Source organism: Metopolophium dirhodum, chromosome 2 (genome assembly GCF_019925205.1).
Source record: "Metopolophium dirhodum isolate CAU chromosome 2, ASM1992520v1, whole genome shotgun sequence".
Lineage (NCBI taxonomy): Eukaryota > Metazoa > Arthropoda > Insecta > Hemiptera > Aphididae > Metopolophium > Metopolophium dirhodum.
Genome location: NC_083561.1, coordinates 37,945,289 through 37,970,845, shown reverse-complemented (window position 1 = coordinate 37,970,845; position 25,557 = coordinate 37,945,289). Strand labels below are relative to the sequence as shown.

General features: G+C 28.0%; 3 protein-coding genes across 3 annotated transcripts; 1 reads left to right on the top strand and 2 right to left on the bottom strand.

Annotated features, from left to right (window-relative positions):
- Positions 1-6,083: 6,083 nt before the first annotated feature.
- LOC132939599 (proteasome subunit beta type-2) lies at positions 6,084-8,445 on the bottom strand. Its single transcript, XM_061006859.1, has 4 exons — positions 8,195-8,445; positions 7,912-8,105; positions 7,485-7,650; positions 6,084-6,353 (listed from the first exon to the last, which is right to left on the bottom strand). Exons 1-4 carry the CDS (start codon positions 8,283-8,285, stop codon positions 6,172-6,174), a joined length of 633 nt encoding a protein of 210 aa, XP_060862842.1. The 5' UTR covers positions 8,286-8,445; the 3' UTR covers positions 6,084-6,171.
- A 1,253-nt stretch (positions 8,446-9,698) lies between these two features.
- Positions 9,699-14,492, top strand: LOC132938746 (peptidylprolyl isomerase domain and WD repeat-containing protein 1). The gene is made up of 13 exons (XM_061005764.1): positions 9,699-10,033; positions 10,170-10,272; positions 10,339-10,535; positions 10,699-10,786; positions 10,970-11,075; positions 11,195-11,413; positions 11,909-12,027; positions 12,096-12,288; positions 12,366-12,502; positions 12,660-12,757; positions 13,324-13,509; positions 13,585-13,736; positions 13,807-14,492. The coding sequence occupies exons 1-13, from the start codon at positions 9,901-9,903 to the stop codon at positions 13,948-13,950; spliced, it is 1,875 nt and encodes a 624-aa protein (XP_060861747.1). The 5' UTR covers positions 9,699-9,900; the 3' UTR covers positions 13,951-14,492.
- A 500-nt stretch (positions 14,493-14,992) lies between these two features.
- LOC132938745 (pyridoxal-dependent decarboxylase domain-containing protein 1) lies at positions 14,993-19,139 on the bottom strand. Its single transcript, XM_061005763.1, has 15 exons — positions 18,755-19,139; positions 18,226-18,372; positions 17,953-18,158; positions 17,693-17,870; positions 17,476-17,623; positions 17,286-17,413; positions 17,144-17,215; positions 16,846-16,929; positions 16,674-16,775; positions 16,539-16,616; positions 16,370-16,468; positions 16,150-16,311; positions 15,835-16,075; positions 15,616-15,768; positions 14,993-15,548 (listed from the first exon to the last, which is right to left on the bottom strand). The coding sequence occupies exons 1-15, from the start codon at positions 18,812-18,814 to the stop codon at positions 15,283-15,285; spliced, it is 2,124 nt and encodes a 707-aa protein (XP_060861746.1). The 5' UTR covers positions 18,815-19,139; the 3' UTR covers positions 14,993-15,282.
- Positions 19,140-25,557: the final 6,418 nt, after the last annotated feature.

Here is a 25,557-nt window from a genome sequence, read left to right as displayed (position 1 = left end):
ATTTGATTATTTTCATTGAAACTTATTGACTGTTGGGTATTTGGGCGCTATAACGTCTAATAAATAGGTATATCCATCCTAGGTACGCGTTTTATATTAAAAAAAAATTCTTTGATTTGCAAATGCCAAATTCAATATCTCTCCTGGTAAAAAAATGAATTTTGTTGGTACTTATTTTATTAAGAGGCCCTAAATTACATAAGTACTTATCTATTTTTTTAAATAATCGGAAAAGCAGGTGACCACTTTGCCATACAGTTGTAGGCGTCGAGTGTACCTCGTCATTGAATAAGCCTCTACTGTAATACTGTAATGTATTTGTTAAATTTGAAAGAGGATTTTTTATCAACATTTATAGAAAAAACCAAAAAACAAAATTTTAAATGTCTATATATAGGTAGCTCAAAAATGATCAAACTATTTTGAAAATTATACCATATAAAATAAATGCTATTCATCAGCTTTTGATGAAATTTTAAAGTACTTGTCACTGTTATTCGTTTATGATTAAATTACAATAAACTAAGAAAATAGAAATACTGCTACTGCATATAAAATTTCCCGTTTTTCCGTAATTCTTTTTCCCAATTATTAAGAAAAAGTACTGTACAATTTTTTCTTTTAACCCCTCTTACCCCAACAAAATATCAACTTGAGCCATAAATTTATTCAAATTCTTATTTTTTAAACATTTTTTTTTCAAATGAGATCTATTCTTTTATATACTGAGCGAAGCGATGAATGTATTGATTTTACAATGACGTGTGTTTTTTTTATTTTTTTTTATTTTTTATTTTTGTGTCTGTCATCACCTTTTAGGACAGTAAAAGTGCTTGGATTTTCTTCAACAGTAACTTTTCTGATAGGAAAGTGAATCTAGTTGGTACTTTGGGGGGGTCAAAAAAATTAAGGAAAAACGGGAATTTTTACGCAAAATCTGTTTTTGAGAAAAACGATTTTGGTTTTTGGTGTAACTCTATAACAAATGACTGTAGGGACATGAAATTTTGACTGAATGTTTATATTAGCATTTTCTATACACCATACAATTTTGAAAATATTTTGAGTCTTTTTGAGCTGTTTACGAACATTGTCAGTTTTCAATTATTTAGTTTTTTTTTCTATAAATATCAATAAAATTGTATTTGTTGAGTAAAAAAGCGTGCATATTTAATATAAGGCTCCTGATATATTGTTCTAATAGCAGTTAAAAAATATTAAAAATACATAGGCACAATTTTTTTTTATAAGCATTTAAAGTTCAAATTTTGACAACATTTATCAAATTTATAATTTATAAATTATTTTGTAGTTAAAAATGTATAAAATGTTTAACTTTTATGGCTAAGGATTGAAAATTTAAAACAAGGCTCCAAGTAAATAGGTTATATATAAATTACTTTATTCACAATAATATCATCAAATATACTTGGAAAAATCATAGGCTGACTGACCGTTTTCGCTCAGAATCGTTTTTCTTATACAATGATATTATATCATTGAATTCAAATTTAACACCATCCATTACAGTGACCTACTTGTAACCTACTGTACAGCAGAGCGACATCCACTTATCCACCTTTTTTACTGTTTATTTTTAAAAAATTATGTACCTGCTACCTTATACCTACATTTAACTAAATCAAAATTTGAAAGAGTAGTTTCTGATTTTTTTAAATGTGTAGTATATTGTATGTATATATTACTTATGTGTATAAAGTATTGTTAAAAATAGTATTATGGAAATATAAAATAGGTACCAATATATGGCTATATAATATAATATAAATAAATATAAGATGTAAACCAGAGCTGTAACGGAGATCAAACTATGATGAGCGATTGCCGACGATTAGTATCCTATTTATTAAAGAGTTGAATTGTACATTTAAGCCCATCTATTGAAAGAATATTTATTTAATTTTTTTTACAATTGACCCTTGTTAAACTATAGGGGCTGATAACGAATACGCACATATTCTATACCTTCTTTTATCTTGATCCCAAATCTGATATTGTGATATATTATATTTAATACTTAGGTACAAACATTATGACTTGACATGTATCTATATGTGGCCATGCGGGGCATTGTAGCTTATAACGACCTCACCTACTTTAGGGTCAGATTTTTATATACTGTATATTAGAATACTAGAAGATACTAGAAGATACTATTAGATACTAGAAATATATACTGTATATTCATATCCTATACAATATACAGCCAATGGCCCATATTACATACCTACATATTGGAATTTGGAATATTGGTTATATATAGGCATTATAGGCTATACTGCTGCTATAGTGCTACATAACTACCTAATACATTGCAGTATTACTCTGCGTAAAAGTACTGCACATGCATGATGCCTATGGGCTATGGTGCATCTAGGATTTATTTTCAGGGGAGGGGGGGGTGAGAGGGTAAGAACTTCTAAAACCACCTATTGATGGTGCCACTATGTACGCATGATCTATACATAATAAAACTATTAATAAATATATAATTATGATTACCTACCTATGTTATAATAAGATATTATATTAAGATAATAATATATTAATATGTTACCAGAAGGGCGAAGGTATCTGAATTCTGAGTAGGTATTTTAGCATAATCTTAGTGTCAACGGAGAAAAGGTGGGCAAGTGGATGTCGCTCTTCTGTACAGTAGGTTACAAGTGGGTCGCTGTAATGGATGGTGTTAAGTTTGAATTCAATGATATAATATCATTGTATAAGAAAAACGATTCTGAGCGAAGACGGTCAATCAGCCTATGATATTACTAACTATACCTACTAAGTATATATTTTGATGATATTATTGTGAATAGAATAAAGTAATTCATATATATAACCTATTTACGTGGAATCTTGTTTTAAATTTTCAATCCTTAGCTATAAAAGTTGAACATTTTATAAATTTCTAACTACAAAATAATTATTGAATTTTAAATTTGATAAATTTTGTCAAAATTCTTACTTTAAATGCTTATAAAAAAAAATTATGCCTATGTATTTTTAATATTTTTTAACTGCTATTGTAGCAATATATCAGGAGCCTTTCATTAAATTTTCATGTTTTTTTACCAGCAATAAATAAAATTTTATTGATATTTATAGAAAAAAAACTAAAAAATTTGAAAACTGACAATGTCCGTAAACAGTTCAAAAAGAGTCAAAATATTTTCAATATTTGATGGTGTATAGAAAATGAGAACATAAACATTCAGTGAAATTTTTATGTATCTACAGTTATTCGTTTTTGAAATACAACAAAATAACAAAATCGTTACATGAGAAATCGAGTGAATATCAAATGTTTTAAAAATATGTACTTCAAACGCTCATAAAAATTTAATTTTATTTGCTTGTAGACATTTTTTTTTTGATAAAAGTAGACAAACTTATGAAGAATCTTGTATTACATTTTCAAATCTTAAATTTAAACAGAAACATTTTTAAGAATTCTCAACTCAAAAAAAAAAACTGTGACTAAGGATTTTTAATATTTTTCAAATGTCATTGTAACAATATAAAAGGAGCCTTGTATTAAATTTACGAGCTCTTTTACCTAACAAATAAAGTTTAATTAACATTCATAGAAAAAAAAACTAAAAAATTGGAATTTCAAAATGTCCGTAAACAGCTCAAAATAAGTCAAAATATTTTGAAAATGTTATGGTGTATAGAAAATGTTTATATAAGCATTCAGTCAAAATTGCATGTACTTCACTGTCATTGGTTTTAAAGTTACACCAAAAACCAAAATCGATTTTGCGTAATTCCCGTTTTTACTTAATTTTTCTTCTGTTTTTTCACGGCGCTTTTGAAAATTACTGGGAAATTTTGACCTTCTAAATATACCTAAAATATTCACTTTCCCATCGAAAAAGATACTGAAGTTGAAAACCGAAGCATTATTTCGACTTCTTATCGTGTACACACACACAAAAATAAATTGAAAAAAAATAACAAAAAACACACACATCATTGTAAAATCAATTCAACATTCATCGTTCCACTCATAATTTAAAATAATTATATATAGTATAATACATGAGTATAATACACTTTACTATAGGTATATTAAATATTGTACGATATAGGCATTGTTCTGTGATATACCTAGGACGACCTATATATAGGTACTAGCCACTAGGTAGGTTATATACACCGCACACTCTATGAATAATTCACAAGCTACATTTTAGCTATTTTTAGGGGCTGCTAAAATTATGTAATTATGTATAAGATTATCTCACAAACTCGTGGTTAATACGAATATAATGTAATATATAAAATTATTAAACCTAGGTATCTTCTTTGTTTTCGTGCTGTAAGTAATCCAACACTGATTCTGTTTTTATATATTTTTAAACTTTAACATTTAAAATGTACTAGTAAGTAAACCATTGCTGTAATATAGGTACTAGTACTTATACTATAACACATACTTGTTGAGTACCAATTTTTAATTCGTAGCATACTATAAAAACTGAACTTATTGGAATTGTAACTGAAATTTGAAATAACTTCACTATGTTAACATTTTTTTTGAGATGTTATTTTTTTTATATAAAAACGTCAAATAAAAAAAAAAAGCGGGTAAGTGGATGTCGCTCTGTTGTACAGTAGGTTAGGTTAGCTAATTTGCTACAGCTATTTGTGCTCAATTTGTTTAAGGTACCATTGCAAGATACAAATTTGCAAACTGTTCACATAAGAAATATACAATATAATAAGCTAAAGAATAAAGTTATATGCGTTTTGAACATCATGTTATTATTATTATAGTTCATAATTTCTTATCCTCTGCAGTAAACTAGTATTAAATCGATATAATACTGGATGCATACAATAATGTAGTAAAATACCTAGTATGAAAATATAAATGATTTCCATTCTTCTTTTAGAATTAATAATAAAATATTACATTGTGGACGATAGTAACATGAATCATGATAAATACACAGCAATTAGATATTATATAAATATTTTTAAACTAAATGGAGCTTTAAAAAATTCTAAAATTTTATACATATAAAAAGAATCAATTGTCTTATTTAGCATAACAAAAAATAAGCGTAGTTTTAAAATATACCATTTGTGTGAAAAAAAACTAATATTGTCAATTTTTAGCTGATTATAGAGTATATACATTTTTTGTTAGTGATTTTAAGTAAACCACATAAAAGAAAAAAACAAAATTATGAAAAAAAAATTCTTTTTTTTGTTTACTGTATAAGAAAATCAAATTACAATGTTATGTTTTTATAGAATAATACGGATTAAAAAATTAAGTGTTTGTTACGAGTATAATATTAAAAAACATTTTCTAATAATCACTTTCACAAATTTTCATTGTTCACACTTGATAAAAAAATAATATACTTGATATTATTAGTTTAACTGAAGTGATATAAAATAGAATACGAGCCTTACATTTTATATAACTTATGCCTATATGAATGATTTTTCAAGTTGTTTCATCTGTCATAATTTTTAGATTGATATTGTATAACCTATTATCATTAAAATATTTAGTCATATATATAGACAAATTTTAAAATTGGGGTATAATAATTAATCAGATTGAATAGGTTAAATCAAAAAGATACAAATCTATATCTATTATCTATAGATAGAATGATTGAAAAAAATATTTTTCTTTTGATTAATTTTGATATGGCACCAACATGCAACAAAATATTATATATAACTATGTAAATGTTGGGTCCAAAGAAATAAAAAAGAAATAATAATTCTCAAAAAATAAATGTTTTAAAACAACAGCATTTATCTACCCTATGGGGCCTGGATACAGCGGACAGCATAGCTATTGTCACTCCGCATCTAGACACTGACTATATCCAGTATAAGTTGTGTCTGGGCGCTGCAAGGAATATATTATATTTTAAAAAATTAAATTTTAAATTTTCTATAAAACATTTTCAAATTCAAATTATTTCATATAGAAATTGTTTTTTTTTTCCACTGTTTGTTTGAAGCTGTTAATGTCAAGTTAAATAACTTATAATAGCTTTAACTTAATATTTATGAATGAATCAACAGTATCATTTCATATTGTTTATATTTCCATTAGTTAAATTCATAATGTAAGTTTTAAAAAAGACAAAAAATAAATATACATCAGAAATAATTTTACTCTTTTACATTAACAATGATTTTTTGTTCAATATTATCCTTGGTAATTATTGGCAATTCTTGTACACCTCCAGCACAAGATATTTTAACTTTAAACTTGGGCATGTTGATGATACAACGTTTTTGTACTTCTAATATGCATTTTTTTAGGAGATCGTATGCTTCTTGATAATTTGCATCTAAAAATAAAATGTATAGTTATCATTTAAATCAAAGAAATTATTTATTGCACCTATTGCTTTACTTATATTAAAAGCTAGTAACTATTATATATTATTATTATACCTATTACAAAATAGAAATAATTAAATTGAATTTTCTATTTAAAATTCAGTATCTTCTATAATTTATCCTAGTAGTTTGATTATCAGCTATATTATAGTCTATATAGATGTAGATATGTGATTTATACAATTACAAATGTTATTTCAAAGCAATAAATTCAAGATAGATTTGTTAAAAACCCAAATTAATTCTGAATATTTTGTGAACATATTAAACACACTAATTATGTGTTATGCACTGATGATATTGATTGCGGTAAAGAAATCTTCAGTATAAAATCAATCAACTAGTAGTATTACAATGTAGCAGTGTCAAAATAATAACAAACCTTTTTAGGATGTGTAATAATTCAATTTTTAAAATATAACGAGTTATAAAGTAATAATACCATTATACTTAATTATATTATATTTTATTATAAAGTGAGGGTTTATTTTTCTAAAGACTATGTGATATAGCTATAGAGTTTAAGCTAATAAATATAATATGGTTAGGTTAATATTTCTCACTTATAATTTGTATGCAACTATTCATCTAGCTAGTATATTTTCTCTTATAACGGTAGTTTCAAATTGTAATAGTAATATAAAAACCTGACAAACTGCCAATAACCCTCATCATACAGACCAATTATATTTTATCTTTCTTCTCAAAGAATAAGTCCAACAGTTCCTAAATTATTCCACAAATCTGTGTGGATATAATAATTTCATTATAAGTTTATTATACAACAATTTTACAGATTGTTCAAATCAAAGAAAAATATACACATGACGTCTTCTCAAATCATTAATATATAACGTAATCATATCTAAGTGTTAAATGTATTGCAAACTGTGACATCAGAGCATAGAAGTTTTGAAATTAATAAAATTGTTTTGCAATATCTGAACACTGTCATATAGTAAAAGGTTTATGTTTATAATGTATATTTTTTTAGAAAACAATTAAAAAACTTCATTACTAATATTTGTTTTTTTTTACAATACTTAAAATACAATTTGTTTTAAATTTATTTTAATTACCTGGTTTGTAGTAACGATCCATAACTGTGATTGTCATCATACCACCATATCCATGAGCACCATAAGGAACATCAACCTGAGCTCCCAAATAATCAATGAAGTATAAATGTGATTTTTTCTCAGTTGGATTATATCCTCCGAGCATGAAGTTTACTTGATAAGGACTCTACCCACAGATAAACAAATATTTATATTACATCAAAAATCAAATTATAAAATTTTAATTTTAATTATATCTAAATCTCAAATCTGTCAAGAAGTTCCATCACTGGATGGATTTTTATTTCAAGTCTCCAACCCATCAATTCCAACAGTGCTTGTAAAAAAATTAATTTAATGTAACAAAAAAAAAAGTACATTTTCTCAATAATAAATAAACAAATAAAAACTTATATAACTTAATAAATTTGCTCAATCAAACAATTACTTGGCTTCTAAGGTGTTCAGCAACAGTTTTACGAGTGAAAGTCGCAATAGCCGGAATGGACAAATCGTATCCATTACGCATGCGGTAAAGTTTGACGTTTTGAGTGATGTACTCTGCAAATCTAGGTACATCACCTGCTTCACCTGTGACACCCATCACTACATTGTTGGTGATGTTGTACGTTTTGTCTTCATCTACATAACAAAAGGATTTTGTCTAAGCGGTGTAAAGGTACAGGTAGGTAAAATACTATAAAAAATTAGTTTCATAGAACATCAATTACCATCTTTCATGACCATAATACTGTGGGCAGCCGTCATGTCCGTGGCGATGAGCACGAAATCATTGAACTTAATCCCAATAACGGTTTCCATCTTGCAGCGGTTTCTTGGTCGGGTTTTTGAGTTTCTTTAAACAAAACACGATTTAAATTTTTATACTTATTAATTATTAGATCTGGGTAATATAAATGTATAAGTTATAAAATATAAATGTCTAATGTGTAATGTACCAATGTGTATTACTGTTGTATAAAGATAAAATGATTGAGCGGTTTTTTCGTTTCAGTAACGTTGAAAACAAATGAAGCCGTCACTAACATCATCCGCACGATTGTGATAAGAATAATATTATCATAATCATCTTTAATGAACAAATTTTATTATACGAATATTGTGAATAGTTTATTCTGTTCAAGATTCTGGACATTTCAGTTTGAACCAAGGACTAAGATATATGTCAGTCCGTGGTTTGAACTCTTTAATGTGTGTTCCTATTGTATAATTTCTTATACATTTTTTAATTGACAATGTCCGTAAACAGCTCAAAGTAAGTCAAAATATTTGGAGAATGTTACGGTGTATAGGAAATGCAATTATAAACATTCAGTCAAAATTTCATGTCCCTACGGTCATTTGTTTTAGAGTTACACCAAAAACTAAAATCGATTTTCTCGAAAACAGATTTTGCGTAAAAATTCCCGTTTTTCCTTAATTTTTCTTTTGTTTTTCACGTTGCTTTTGTAAACTACTGGGAAATATTTACTTTTGACCCCCTAAAGTACCAACTAGATTCACTTTCCTATCAGAAAAGTTACGATTGAAGAAAATCCAAGCACTTTTACTGTCCTATAAGGTGATGACAGACACAAAAATAAAAAAATTAAAAAAAAACACATCATTGTAAAATCAATACATTCATCGTTCCACTCAGAATCTAAAAAAGCGGGTGAGTGGATGTCGCTTTGCTGTACAGTAGGTTACAAGTGGGTTAGGTTAGTTTAGGCTAATATCATTGTATAAGAAAAACGATTCTGAGCGGAGACGGTTTGTCAATCTGGATATTTCATATTGTTATTATTTATTATAGCCTGCAAGTTGAATTAATATTGAAATAAATATTTTATTTTTTTATTCGTTTCCATGGTGATAAACAAAGCCTTATAAATTAAAATCCCATTTTTTAGAGGTTTTTCGTGATTTTTCGATGGTTTTTCCGAGACATTAAATTACTATTGAGAAAATCAAAAAATGACCTTTAAATATTACTATAGAACAATATTACGAAATTAATTGAAAATGTTGATAACTGAAACTTCGAAATTTTTTACAAAATCTTTCGTATTTATGATAAAATTTGTTTTTTTTTTAATCATGTAAAAAACAACATTTAACATGTACGAGTCACGAGTCAATTTGGGGGGGGGGGGCGGTCCAGACCGTTTGGACTCCCCCCCACCGTATATACGCCACCGGTCCGTGGTTGAAAATATGTTGACGGTTGTAAACAAACCACACTGGCGCACACGAATAATCACACTATCGTTATCATTTTTTAAGGCCAGCGGACAGTGGTAGTTTGTTTTTTTTACTGCACGTTGTGGTTCGCGCCGATTGTTGAAATAACTTCGGAATAGTTTTTTTAATTGTTGTGCGTTTATCGTTTGAGATTGTATTCAAAATATTTCGTATTATAGATCAGACTGAAAATATGTCAGAAAAAAGAGAACGCGAAGATGACGATAAGAGCATTAAGAGCAATGCGTCCGAAGACGACGAAGACGAATGCGTAGGTCCCAGTTTATCTGAATTGACGGATACAGTCGAGAAAAAAAAAAGAAAAAGTGAGTTTTTATTATAATATGAATTACAATTAAGTTGATAATACCTAAGTCGTCATGTTTATAACCAAAGCCCTTAGGTGCTTTGTAATAAGTCATGTTAATATTTTAACTATTAATATTTCATCCTTTAATATAGTTCTAAAATATGAACATTTGTACTTGGAAAACTTACCAACATGTGATACATATGAAAAAAGCTACATGCATCGAGATGTTATCACACACATCATAATCACCAAGTATTTACTTTGACATGGTTATTTAAAATTGGAATATCAAGTTAAATGCTTAATTTTTTATTTCAGAACTGACTTTTTAATAACAGCAAGTTGTGACGGACATGTGAAGTTTTGGAAAAAAACCGAAGAATTGATTGAATTTGTAAAACATTTCCGTAGTCATCTTACACCAGTAACTGACATAGCAGATAATTATAATGGAACTCTAATGTGTACAATATCATCAGATCAGACAGTCAAAGTTTTTGATGTCATTAATTTTGGTACTTCTAAGTTATTTGCCTTAACCTACCTATTATATATTTGTAATTGTCATGTTTCTATTCAGTTCTAAGAAGAACAATTTTACAATTTTTGTCTTTTTATAAATTTCTATACTCTTATTACTTGTTTATGTTAGTATTATAATCAATTTTATCTCTATAGATATGATCAACATGATAAAATTAGATTATACGCCACTTAGTGCATGTTGGGTGCATTCTAAAGGAGATCCAATTCACACAGTTGCCATGTGAGTATTAAGTTCCTAAGTTTTGTATTTTTTAAATTTGTTTGTTAAGTAATTAACATTTATTGAATTAAACATTTTATTTAGTTTTTTAAATAAAATACATAACTATAGTTTTGATATTATACATTATATTTATAAACAAAAAGAAAATGTAAATTAATAATGTACATTTTTATGATATAGAAGTAGTGCAACTGAACCAAAAATATTTATTTATGATGGAAAAGGAGTAAATATACCACTTCATGTTATAGAAAAAATTCATACCAAACCGATTGTATTTATTAAGGTAAACATATAATTTGAAATGTAAATTGTAATTATTTTTCTTAGCTTGTGACTTGTGATTAAACAATTTATTATTTTAAATTTACACATTTGAGTAATTTAAAATTTAAATGGTTTCAGTTTAATTTTGTGTTTGATGTGGCCATATCAGCAGACAAGAGTGGCATCATCGAATATTGGTCTGGAGCTAAAACAGATTATAAATTTCCAAAGTGTGTACAGTTTGATTCTAAGCTTGACACTGATCTCTTTGAATTTGTCAGACATAAAACACATCCAACCACCTTATGTTTTTCAGATGATGGTTTAAAATTTGCTACCATGTCACCAGATAGAAAGGTGAGAGATTTAATAAAATATATATACTTAACTATAATTATATTAATAATATATAAATACTATACCTCTAATATTATTGATTTCTATTATACATTTTTTATACTTTGATGAAGTTAAAAGTTTTTCAAGATTTTTATTTTATTAGTGTAAAATTTATTTAATGTTAGTAACGTTAGTAATTATTTAATACATATTTATGTTTTGCATCATTAAATTTTTGTATGTTAGTGAAATGGATAATTTCATTATAATTCATATATTTATGTACTTAATAAATTTAATGAAGACAAGTTCTACATAGTATTCTTGAAGTCGCTATTACTATTGTGAGCTTGAAGTATAACTTTTAATATTGAAGGATAGCTATACCTGTGTTAGATATGCTGTGACATTGATCTGATTTTAAATATATTGACCAAGTTTATTAATTTTTTAAATTAATAAATTTGTATATTAAATATAGTTAGTTATTTAATAATTATTCTTATTTTTAAGGTCAGAGTTTTCAATTTGTTGACGGGAAAACTAAGTAGGGTATTTGATGAATCTTTGGCACGTTTTAGTGAACTTCAGCAAAAAAAACAACAAATACCCAATATTGAATTTATTCGAAGGTAAAGCTTTTAGAGAATTAATTTAATGTTCTGTATTCTAGTTATCAATATTATTTACTGTATTTCAGAATGGCAATTGAACGAGAGTTGGAAAAAACAGAAATCTCACACACAGCCAATTTATGTTTTGATGAAAGTGGGCATTATTTATTTTATCCAACCATGTTGGGTGTGAAAATTGTTAACATATTTAGTAACACATTGGTTAAAATTGTTGGAAAACCCGAAAACTTGAGAGCATTGAGAGTCGCCTTATTTCAAGTCAGTACACAGCGTAAGATGTGCGTTTCATTCTAAAAATATGATTTTATAAATTTTAATTCCATACATATCCATAGGGTAAGGCTAAAAAACCAAAAGCAGCAGTAACATTAGAAATGGAAGCAGCAACAAATCCTACATTGGAATCTTCTTCAAGCGATCCTACACTGTTTTGTACTGCATATAAAAAGAATAGATTTTATATGTTTACCAAGTAAGTTTTTTTCTTGTATTTATAGATCTCATTATTTTTTAACGTTAAGATTTAGGTACTAGGGAAGATTGTTAAAAAGAAGTTACACTTAATAATACTCACTATAGATTATGGATTATCTTTTTATTAATAAATTTAATTTTTTTTTGTTTCGCAGGCGTGAACCTGAAGATCTTAAAAGTATTGATGCTGATCGTGATGTATTTAATGAAAGACCTTCGAAAGAAGATATTATATCTTCAACTGAAGCTGCATGTAAGTTTAATTGTATTAATTTTTTGTTTTTTTTTGTTCTTTATAAAATGTCTAACTCTCATTGCTAATGTAATGTTTTGGCTAGGGCTTTGGACTTAATACAATATAAAACCTTAAAATAAACCATTTATAAATACTAAAAATGCAGTTTAAAATACAATACAAACAAAAATAATATTTAAAAAATGCAAAATTAATTTTTTGTTACATAAAAACTTTCTTTTACACAAGCTAAGTTTAACAATAAAGTAAAAATTCACTTGCTAAATAAATATTAAAACATACTTTCTTTAAAAAATAAAATAAAATTAGAAGAGGAAATCCATATCATATATTCATATGTTACATCCATGTTGGGTTGCATAAACAATTTATTAAATTTAATGGTTCACTAAAAATTTAATGGACTAATCGTGGGCCACTAAATCTTGTTTAAGGAACCATTAGCTCACTATTGATTCATTAAATGTTTTGTGCAACCCAGAAGTATGTTTAACGTTTTTTATGAGTGGTCATTTATCTTTAAATTTTTATTGTATACTAAATTATTATTTAAATTTGTTAAGGTATTCAACGATTATACGATACAGCTACTTTACACACTGTTTTTGGAGATATTCAAGTAGCACTGTTTAAAGAATGTCAAAAAACAGTTGAGAATTTCTGTGTTCATAGCAAAAATGGATATTACAATGGCAACATATTTCATCGAGTTATCAAAGGATTTATGATACAAACTGGAGATCCTACAGGTATACAACGGATGTTTAATTTGATATTTTAGTACACTATTTTAGCACTATTAACATTTATTAAAACCATTTTAGGTACTGGATTAGGTGGTGAAAGCATATGGGGTGGTGAGTTCGAAGATGAAATTCGTTCGCATTTAAAACATGACCGACCTTATACATTAAGCATGGCTAATGCAGGACCAAATACTAATGGTAGTCAATTTTTTATTACTCTTATACCTACGGTGAGTTACATTTTTTTTTTTTTATATTTAGTTTAATCATTACTTATTTTATTGTATGGTTTATTTTTAGCCTTGGCTGGATAATAAACACACCGTATTTGGACGAGTCACCAAAGGAATGGAAGTAGTACAAACAATTTGCAGTGCAAAAACTCACCCTAAAACCGATAAGCCTCACGATGATGTTCAGATAATTAATATCAGTTTGAAATAAATCAGTAACTCGGGTTAGGTTATGGTATATATAATGTAATTTATATTTTATTTACATTTTTAAATTACTAAACCATTTTGTATTTCAAATATATCTCCAAAAAATCATTATTTTGCATAAACTATTTGAAACAACAAATCAAAATGTATTTAGTATATTTTATCTTAAATAGATTACGTAACCATTTTGCCCATTGACAAATTAATTATATGTCTATGATTTTGCCCAACCTAGTCTACTAGGCCTGTTGGGTTATTTTATATCAGTGGTTACTACCCCCCCCCCCCCTCCCCTGGAAATGTCTTCCTTTGTGAATAATATGTGTTTCTAAAAAATGTCTCTCTTCTGTAATATAATTAGTATGAAGTATGTTATTTCTGAAAATTTAGTACTAGCACAACCCACTAAGAAAAAAATCCCGTATGCACTCCTTTATTTTATTATAGGTATAACACTTCAATTATATCATAATAGTTTTTTATTTTTGAAAACGTTAATTACAGAATTGTACTCAAATAAAATGGAAAACATTTTATAAATAATGATTTGTTACCACATTAATTATAATATTTTCATAATTATGGCTATGATGTTGCAATTATTTAAGTAATGAAAGAGGAATAGTTTGTGAAGTAATACAATGTACAAACAAAAATACGATGCCAAACTACTGTTGTCAATAAAAACACATAACTTATTTTTCATTGTAGACATTAATGTCAGCAACAATGGTGGATAAGCCTTAGTAAAATATTATGGAAATACTATATTTTTGGTCTGAAGATTTTCAATAATCACAAATAGCGCAATTTAGTAGTTTTTAACCATATTTCAAAAGAAACAATTATTAATGTGATTAAGTAAAAATATGATCTTAGGATGTTATTTTAATTTTGCTACTGACAGTTGGTAGTACACATTCCAAACCACTTGGTTGGTTGTGGTACTCTGGTGGAAAAACTCATATGGAACCATTATAGACTTTATAAATGTAATGTAAATTGTTTAAAATGTAGTCGCTACTAAAGAACATTTTATAAGATACTTTAATAAATATTGTTGTACTTTATTATGATTAAACAATTTTAGTAAAATAAATATATAATAATATACATATTAAAAAAAGAACAGGTTTAAAATGTCTAACAAAGTAAAAACGCTACCAAAATATGAATAAATATTATTTTTAAAATTCATATTAATTTCGAAATAAATATCTTTTAGTAACTATTGAATGCTGACGAGCAAAAACAAATTTACGATCAATTAAAATAAATACACAAAAAAAAAAATAAAAATATATATCAGTAAACTTAATGTGTTTAGCTGATTTTACTCCATTGGCACATCGTCAGTTGCAGCAGGTACATTTTCATTGCCATCAGACTCTTCTACTTGTGCCTTCTTTTCGTATATTACTTCAGTCGATCGAACCACCCCTGCCTCCAAATCTAACCAACGGCCTTTCACTGCATTTTTGGCCGGTGGAGACCACCAGTTAACTATGTTCCCAAAAACTGGTACATGTCGTAAAATGCCTTCTTGCCATATTTTTTCTTCGGTTTCTTTTTTTAAGTCTACAGTCGCAGTTTCTATACCTAAAAAGAATGATAAAAATGTTTGAATACCAGATTTGGTGGTTATCAGTATTTGATTTCTTCATACCCTTTTTTACGAGTTCGGCCATTGAATCAATGTACTTGGTAGACTCTTCTTCTTTACGCCCAGTACTTTGGACTAGAGACAACAGTTCTGCCACATCTGTGTCAGCCGTGACCATACCAAAACGAACACAGGCCAATCCGTCACTTCCTTCCCCTGAATATACAGACCAATTGGTTCAAAACACTAGTCGCAAAAACATGTATTTACTAGTTGGCTTACCTAATGAAAATGCAGCGTCAATTGAACGAAGCTGTTGCACGATACGTACATTTAGTCGATTCAAATCTTGTTTTGCCTGATCAGTGGCCAATTGCTGGTCGGACGATTTCCACAGTTGTGGCACGTACCGTACAGCACCAAGTCCTGCCCAATCATCGATTTCGACATATTCTAATGATGGCAGATTGGCTATTAGCCCCGTTAGTTTTTCTTTATAATCAACTGTTGCTAGCAAAATTTCCTATAAAAAAACAAATGAAACAAGTAACTAATGTTTTGATTGTTATTTTGCTTATAAAAAAATATTATACTAACAATGTGTTGATCCAAACATATGCTAAACGTTTCCCAATCATCTTCAGTTACTAGTGAATTTAAAACAGTAAAAGGTGAAAACGTTACTACAACACCAAGGGTCTCAATTTCACACAATTCTAGAGGTGCTTCTGGAATTTCTCGCTCCAGCACTTGGCCTAACTGAAACAACAAATGAATTTTCCAACACATCTCCTGATTATGTAAAAATATTTCTTACCCAAGAATTTAGTTTATCGTAATAAGGAGAAACTCTTTGGTTACAGTCTTTTGGTACAAATTGGATGACAAGACAACTCGATAGATTGTGTAATAGATCCTAATAGGAAAAAATAACTAATATTAATACATTCTGTTTGAATAAGGATGAGAAATAATAATAACTCAACTGGAATATTCTCTCGGTTAGCAATAATTTCAGCAACTGTTTCCTCATTAGACTCATTGTTTTGGTCATTAGTTTCACACTGAATAAAAAAAATAAAACATTATTTGTTGTCAATAAAAAAAATTGCCATTATTACCAAAATCCTCAGACAGTCATAGCGTTTAACCAAACTATGTATGCGTTGACAAATTTCAAATTTTTGTTGTATCCTTAGAACAAGCGCATCATGTCCTAAAGCCTGAAAAATGATACTTGTCTTAGTGTTATAAAATGATGAAATAAAAAAGTACTTAACTATTAATACTAACTTGAAAACACGTCCAAATAGGTAAACATTTACTCTTGTAAATATTCAATATTTCTGTACTTGTATATTGTTTATCAAATAAAGTCTAACAACTATATTTAAGGAAAATAAGTTGAAATATGCCTATGTATTATAAATAGTAATCGTATTGCATTAAAAACTCAATACATTTACAGAAAATAGAGAACTTTTTTTAAATTTAATAAAAATATATTTTATATTAATTTTTGTATACAGTTGCAAAAATATTGAATAACCGTATCATATAATTATAATTATTTCCATCATTAAAAGGATACAATAACGGGAAGTGCAGAAATATTCAACCAAATGCTTGGAGTTAATGTCATACTATCAGCTAGATTAGTACTCTGAAAAATAAAAAATGAATTATTTAGTAAATACTCTTAATATTATTATGACTAGATTTATTTAAAATACTTTAGTTTTAAATGTTGTCAGAGCCAGTCCTGATAAATTGTCACCAGATAAGTGTAACCAAATATTGTGTTTACTGCATAGTTCTTTTAGGTTTACGATATCATCCAACTGACCAGTAACATGCGCGCCTGATATAAAAGTTATAAGCATTAAGATTAGCGTAAGCCAAAAATAAAACCTAACTTATTACCTGCTCTTGCAAAAACAATAAGAGGTTTTCTGTGGTTTTCAACATCAGTTGTGATGATTGTTTCTAATGCCCCTAAGTCTGCTTTGTAAGGGCACAGTACATTTGATAGAGATGGTATAATTTGTACACATTTTTCATTCATTCCAATCTATTATAATTCTATTAATAAGTATTGTAATTGAAAAAAAAAAACTAACTGTCAACTAATTTGTATTACTTGTAAAGCAGTTCTCTTTATCGTACCAACCAATACTGGATCTGGAGTACAATAAACCATTGGAAATTCAGATAGATTTAAGTATTCTGGACCAAACATACGGTGCATAGCAAGCAGTAACACTCTTTCATAACTTAATAACATATTTTCTGTATAAAATGCCCCACAGTTTGAAAATCTAAATTTAAGATGAAATGGTTATTAAAATATAAAAGCTGTAAACAATTAAAAAAATGTGTTAAGTGTATTTTTATACTGACTGAAATAATTTTGATATCCACATTGTCGTAGACTTGTTGACCAAAGACAAAACGGGCACAGTCTGTTCATTGGGCAGACAGTGACTAATGTAATAGCTGAGTGAATATGACGTCAAACTGAATTTGTCCAGGTCTTGAAGAACTGGAAGGGTATTTTCTTCATAACCCTCTCCGTTTTCTTTCTTGTTTTGACTTAACACCAGAGTCTATGACAATAACAAATGATTGATAATAACGCACACAATAGAAAATTAACATACCCTAAAAACATACTTGTAATGATGCCAGAATATCACAGAATGTCTTAGAACCCAAAGGCAGGGTATGGGACGTCAACTGGGTGTTTAATTGGTTGTTGTCCAGATTATCCAGAGTATAATTGAACTGTTCACTCAAGTCCACAAAAGGAGAATGTTCTACCTTTAATTTAAAAACAAAACATAACAATGAACTTAAACACAGATCAGTGAAGAGAAGCTACAGTGTAAATATTTTTATAAATAAATCTGAACCTTGCATTAACCAAATTTCAGGAGGCAACTATAAATCTAGGCACAGTTTTGTAAGCCAGTTTGATAAAATAATTTTGGTGTCCTCTAAAAATGCATAAGTAGTGTATCCCTAAAGATCAATGTAGGGCGTACACTGATTTTTTACTAGTCGTTGTTCTGGTAGTTTCGATATCATATATATACTATATAATATGTCCACGATGCAAATGACAGAACGGAAGAAGCGCAAATCCATACAGAAACAAGACAACTCTGTCGTTGGCTGCCGTGCTAAGTTCAAGCAGACTTACTTCATGATCCGGGACTTGGACGTCAGATTTCGTCTCGTTGACGGCGTCAGGTGATGACATGATGTCGGCGACGACCGGCGGCTCTTTCGTTCAATCGTACAGATAACGTCAACAGCAACAGCAGCGACTGCAGTAAAAACGAACAGAATAATATCGACGTGTCGTCGTCATGTGTGTGGGGCGCGCGATGATATTACACGTTAGTACGGTATACGGTGAAATTAATACGCCAGTTATTTGAATAACAAATCAAAGCAGCGACAGTGTTAAGCACAACCGAAATGATTTATGTGGAACAGTGTATTGAAAATTTAACATACGTATAATATTATGATTTTACTCATTTTGTGTGTTATACTACCCATATTAATATTTAATAATATTGTTATCGTGAATTCAAAAGTGTTTGTGGTACGTATTGATATTGATAACGGCGTATTGATAACGTAGATTATTATCTACACGCGTACCGGCCGTGGTCATGGTATATGGTAATAGAAGACAGTGGTAATATATTATGATCACAGATAATATATAAAAATACGATGTCATTTTTATATATCTGTAGGTACAACTATGATCATAGAACATTATAATCATATTATATTGTTCTATATGTTATAATGTTCTATGGTATTGATCAATCCACCTCGGTATGTCCAGTGTCCACAGGATCAATAACATTATTATTAATTAATTAATAATTCTAATTTACCGTATAATATTTCATCGTAAGTTATAATCATTATAATTATTATTACGATCATGTGCCATGTGATTTACGGGGCAACGGTGGCTATAACACACTGTCGGTGTAGGCATTTCATCTATTCTGCGGTGTAGTAGGTGTACGCCAGTGGCGTGGCGAACTTCATTAACTTATGAGGCACAATAATTTATATTAGTAATTATAAATACTTATATACATAATACGCTCCAAAATTAGGATGTTTATAATATTTTTCAATATGAATTTAGTATACCTAACAATACTAAGTTTGTACTTACATTTAAATATTTATCGACACTATTGTACCTACCTACTTAATTATTATAATAGTAATAATAATAATATTGTTTATTACGGGAAAAATTCCAATTACATTTTAAATATAAGATAGTTACTTGAGTGTTAAGGGGAAAATGAGAGAGAGGGAGAGAGAGAGAGAGAAGTACATATATTTATATATATAAATCAAGTTGTGTGTGTAGTATGTACTGTACATAATAAAATATAATATAATTTAAGGAGAGAGAAAACTAAAAATAAAAAAAACAATACATAATATTAACATAAAAATTGAAAATTAATGAATATATGAAGAGAGACCATTAAGTGAACAATGATTTCATTGTTCATAAATCTACATTATTTATGGTACTCCCTGTAGCCATTAGAGTATTTGGAGAGAATGACATATATTTGGATGAAATGTTTGGTGGATAGAAAAGTTGTTTATGTCTAGAGTTTAGGGGGTTTATTTTGAAGTATAAACGTTCAACTAGTTCTGGGCAATCTATGATATTGTGTAATAGTTTATAAAGGAATTTCAATTTTAGTTGCTTTAATCTTTTTTCAAGTGGTAGTATAGAGAAGAGCCTATTTATAATATTATAATCAGAATGAGGTACTCTATAAATGTGACATTGAAAGCTTAAAAATCTTAAAAAATTATTCTGAATTTGAGAAAGGTCTTTATTTTGGGTTACAGAGTTAGTGTGCCAAATCAAATTTGCATATTCCTGTTGAGAGCATACTAATGAGAAATTTATCAATTTAAGAGCATGAGCATCGTGAAAGTCTTTAAAAGTGCGCTTGATAAATCCTAATTTGGCTGATGATCTTTTAATAATATTATTAGTATGTAGTTTGAAATTAAGTTTTGAGTCAAACGTAAAGCGTAAGATCATTAATTTCCTTTACTCGCGATATTTTAATATTTTTTAATTTACAATCAGAAGTGATGGGTTCTTTTTTTAAGGAGAGGGAAATAGTTGCACATTTTAGTATATTACCTATATTTTGTTATTTATTATTTTAATGTGCAGGTGCCTCGTACCTATATAGGTTTAAATTGTTTTTCTGATCCCCACCTTACCGTACACGCCACTATTATAGCCATCCCGACCGGCGCGGCGTTGTCCATGAGATTCGCTTGTGACTACTGTGCGAGCAGTATATTATCAGGTAGGCAATCTACCTGTGGTATCAATAGATCGCGTATACTTTATTATTTAACTCTAAAGTATTAAAAAACGCTTGTCAAGTCAGGGATAGGCATGTAAACTTTCTTGATTTTTAATTTTTGGAAATGTACTAGCTGATGTCACACCTAGCGGTATAACAATTTGAGTCCAGAAAAATATCGGTGTGAACAGCCCCACAAAAAATCATTTTAATGTTCATTTAGTGAGATAGATCTCCGAAACCGGAGAGCAGATTTCGTTGTTTGGGGTCTTGTTAGATTTACATTGGTTAGGAAAAGTGCACTAAAGATTTTCAGAACTTTATCTTTAATAGTTAATTCACTACAGATCATTAAAAAAAATTAAAACAAATTTTATTGGGCTTTTTTTTGATGTTTTTCAGCTTTACAGCTTTGTAGTAAACTAACAATTGGAGATGAAGTTCTGAAAATCTTTACTGCACTTATCCTTGCCAATGTGAATCTAACAAGACTCCAAACAACAAAATCCGTCATCCAGTTTCGGAAATCTACCTCGCTAAATAAAAATCTAGTGACAAATAATTCTTTTTTTATCTGTGAAAAATTAAATAATTTTTTTTAAAAAATTTTATTTTCACATTTAGTTTTTACCTGATAATTCTTTTTTAATGAGTTATCAGCCAATTTTCTAGCCATCATAGTTTTGGAGAAAAGTTAAAAATAGAAATTTTGGGACTATTCACGCTGACGTTTTTATGGATTCAAGTGGTTATACCGTTTGGGTGTGATATCAAACCTCTCTCATTAATATTTTATATTAAAGCTAGCTAAATTACCCACCAACTCATTATTACTAAGTTACATTTTTATTATATTCCTATTTAACACAAATTCTTGAAGTTTTCAAAAATCAAACTTTTTTTCATTTCAATTACCATATTTACTTGATTAAAAATCAAGAAAGTAAAATGCAAGAAATCGGTCCACCGAAACAGCGGTTCAAATTCTATATAAATACACAGGCTTATAATTATTATTATTAAAACCAATAGCAACCATTTATAAACAAAAAAAAGTAATCTCAAAATATTTTATATACATAATTTTTCATTGATGCTTCGCTCCTATTGGTCGTGGCGTGATGTTATAATATAACTATGACTATATTATAGCCTTCCTCGATAAATGAAGTATCCAACACAAAAATAATTTTTCAATTCGAACCATTAGTTCCTGAGATTAACGCGTTCAACCAAACAAACACTCTTCAGCTTTATAATATTAGTATAGATTATTGGTCAAAACCAATTAGACGTGCGCAGACTTTTTTCGCAGGGTATATCGGTATTTTTAAATTTCATTGGCGTTCTCGGGAATTTTCAATAGGGGGTAGGTATGTATAATTTCTAAAACAAATGTAGGAGGGTATAACCAAAAAAAAAGGTTACTTAAACGGAACATTAATTTTTTATGAGCTTTTAAACTTATATTTTTTACGATATTTGATATTCATTGGTAAATTATTGATATTTTGTTGTATTTCCAAAATGAATAACCTCAGACTCTTGAAATGTTCACAAAAAATGTATTATATATTATCATTTTCCACACATGGTAAAATTTTCATACTATTTTAAGTTTATTTGAGCTATTTATAGCTATGAAATATTTTAGATTTTTATAAAAAAAATGTTTAACTATTAAATTTGATTATTTATAGGTACAAGTATAACACGCAACGTCTCCGCTCAGAATCGTATTTTGTATATAATTATTTATCACTGAATTAAAATATAACACATCCATTACAATGACATGCTCGATAACTACTGTACAGCAGAGCGTGGTACCCACTTGCCCACCTTTTTTTAATTTTTAAATTGCTTATTACGGGTATAGATGCATATTTTAAATATATTTTTTATTTTCCATATAAATGCATATTTTCCATTTGGTGACGTTTTATGGCTATAAGTCCTCTATAAGACTCATGACTGCTGACTACGTTTAGACAGATTTGGGTAAAATACTTTTTAAAAGTATTTCAAATACATATTCCGAATACTTAAAAAAAAGTATTCAGAATATGTATTCGAATACCTTATGATAATAATATTCCTATTTCCTAAGTATTTAGAAAACTTCACAAAAAGTATTCCAAATATTTTTCGAATACTTTTTTTCAGTAGATTTAGATTTCAATAGTACATTTTTTTCAATTATGTGTTTATTAATGAACATTATTATAATCTTGATAATACACACCTATCTGGCTATCTATTGGCTATAAATTATATTCAAATTATTATAATTAATAAGTAATAATTAGTAATATATAAGAGTATACTTATATAAGAAAAAAAGTATTCCGAATAATGTACTCAGAATACATGTAAAAAGTATTCAAAATACCGTATTGAATACTTTAAAAAAAAAGTATTTAAAAAGTATTCGGAATACTACCCAAGTCTGCGTTTAGATACATTTGTTATAGTTTGAATGGTTTTACGCAGTATATAGTCTATGATTAAAATTTATATTTATTTATATTAAATTATATATAATATGCAGTATTGGTGACTGCAGATAGGAGATGTTCCACACTTATCAGTTATCATCAATTATATATCAAAATATATCGATTATTAGTTTTTGCTTATTATTTTTATATTAAAAATAAATTGTGAAAAATAAATTTTAGATATTTTCAAACATCTGAATCCTAAGATATTAATATTATGGTATCGCATATTCGCATATATAATAAATAAATAAATGATAATTAGAAAATGCATAAAAGTTAATATATTTAGTTAATAATATTAATATGATTTATTGATTTATGAATTATAACTTATAAGTTTGTAAGGTAACAATTGAAAGTGAATTTAATGCTACCATTTTGCTGTCCACAATATCGGCATTGGGATTGTTACACAATTGTTGAAACGGAATTGGCTTTCAGCTTCATCATCACTGTCTTGCTCACCGTCTTCAATAGCTGAATTCGATTCGAATCCTTTCCCCCGGTCTAAAACTTATTGTATGTGACGTACATTTCTCCAGCCCCACCCATTCCTAATTTTCCAAACTTTTCTACGTCAATATTTAGCACGTCATTTGCATGAATTTGTACGACAGTTTCCGAAATTTGTAAGGCACCGGTTTGCCTGGAAAAGTCAATTTTCTATGGGGGGGGGGGGGGGGAACGTTTCTCCAGCCCCACCCACGTAGAATAACAATATTACCCTTTTTCATGTATTGAAAGAAACTTTTATTATTTTTTTTTTTTAAAGTTCTATATTTCGTTTATAAAATATAAATATTAGTACTTATTACCTTTCGTAAGCAAAGCTTGTTAAGTAGTATAAGTTAGTCTTTAATTGAACTATATTCAAAAATTTTAATATAATAAACGAATTCGTATAAAAATATTTCATTAGAACCAAAAATAAAATTTTTTCGATCCCACATGTGTTCCTTGAAGAATTTAATGAACGTTATTTCAGCCAAAATATCATTCTCTTCATTTCTAAAATGACAATGTAATGTCACAATTTTCTTCCTCATCTTGTAAACACCTTGTTTGTTTTTGTTGTATTTAGAAACAAATTGTGTCAAAGTAACAGCTTTTGATTCACCGGATCGTCAAACTAATCTTCTTTCCAAAATTCTGCTGAATTGATGGTGTTAATGTAAACGACACTTATTACTTATAGACATCAGTTTTCTAAATAAATACCAAACAGCCTCTTGACTGCTCATCTTAACTTTATTTTGCATGTCCACTCTCATTTTCGTGTGATATCTACGATGTTAAATTCCGAATTCTCATCTATCGTTTGTATAAAGCTGTAGATTATAGATACTTATAAACAATCAATTATTTATAAATATAATATGTACCTATAAGTGCCATTCAGGTGAGTTTTCTTTGGTTATGAATTTACTTTTTAAAGCAAAATTATATCAAAACTATCGATTTATTGTAGATACTTATAAAATTTACTGAAGGCAGTTCTAAAATAAATAGTCAACTACCTATTCGTAATGTGGTAGACACTTCAAGTGATTGATATATTTGGAATCGGGAGGAAATTTAAGTAACATTTAAAAAAAAATCCGGGAAGTAAAAATTCGAGTTTATTTGTTTGGACCGTTACATATACTAAAGTTGATTTAATATATTTGGGTAAAATTCTTTTTAAAAGTATTTAGTAGGAATATTCGAATACTTAAAAATTAGTTTATAGAATATGAATTTGAATACTTCATGATAATATTACTAAATCAGAATTCACAAAAAATTCCGAATATTCTTTTAAACATATCTGTTACCTAAGTAATAAAATATAAAAAGTAGTATTTGCATTGTTTATTTTTAACAATATAGTATAGGCGTACCTACTATAGGTGCGATATTGTAATCATTTTTGATAAAAGGTTAATTAATTTACATATTATATTTGGGCAATAATTATTGTTATTTTAGTAAAATACCACATTGAAACACTGCCTATAGTACATTATATTATTTAATATATTTAAAATAAGTGAAGAATACATATAACTTAAAAGTGATATATTATACAAAATAAATAAAATTGTATAAATTGTGTTAAAAATCGAGCCATG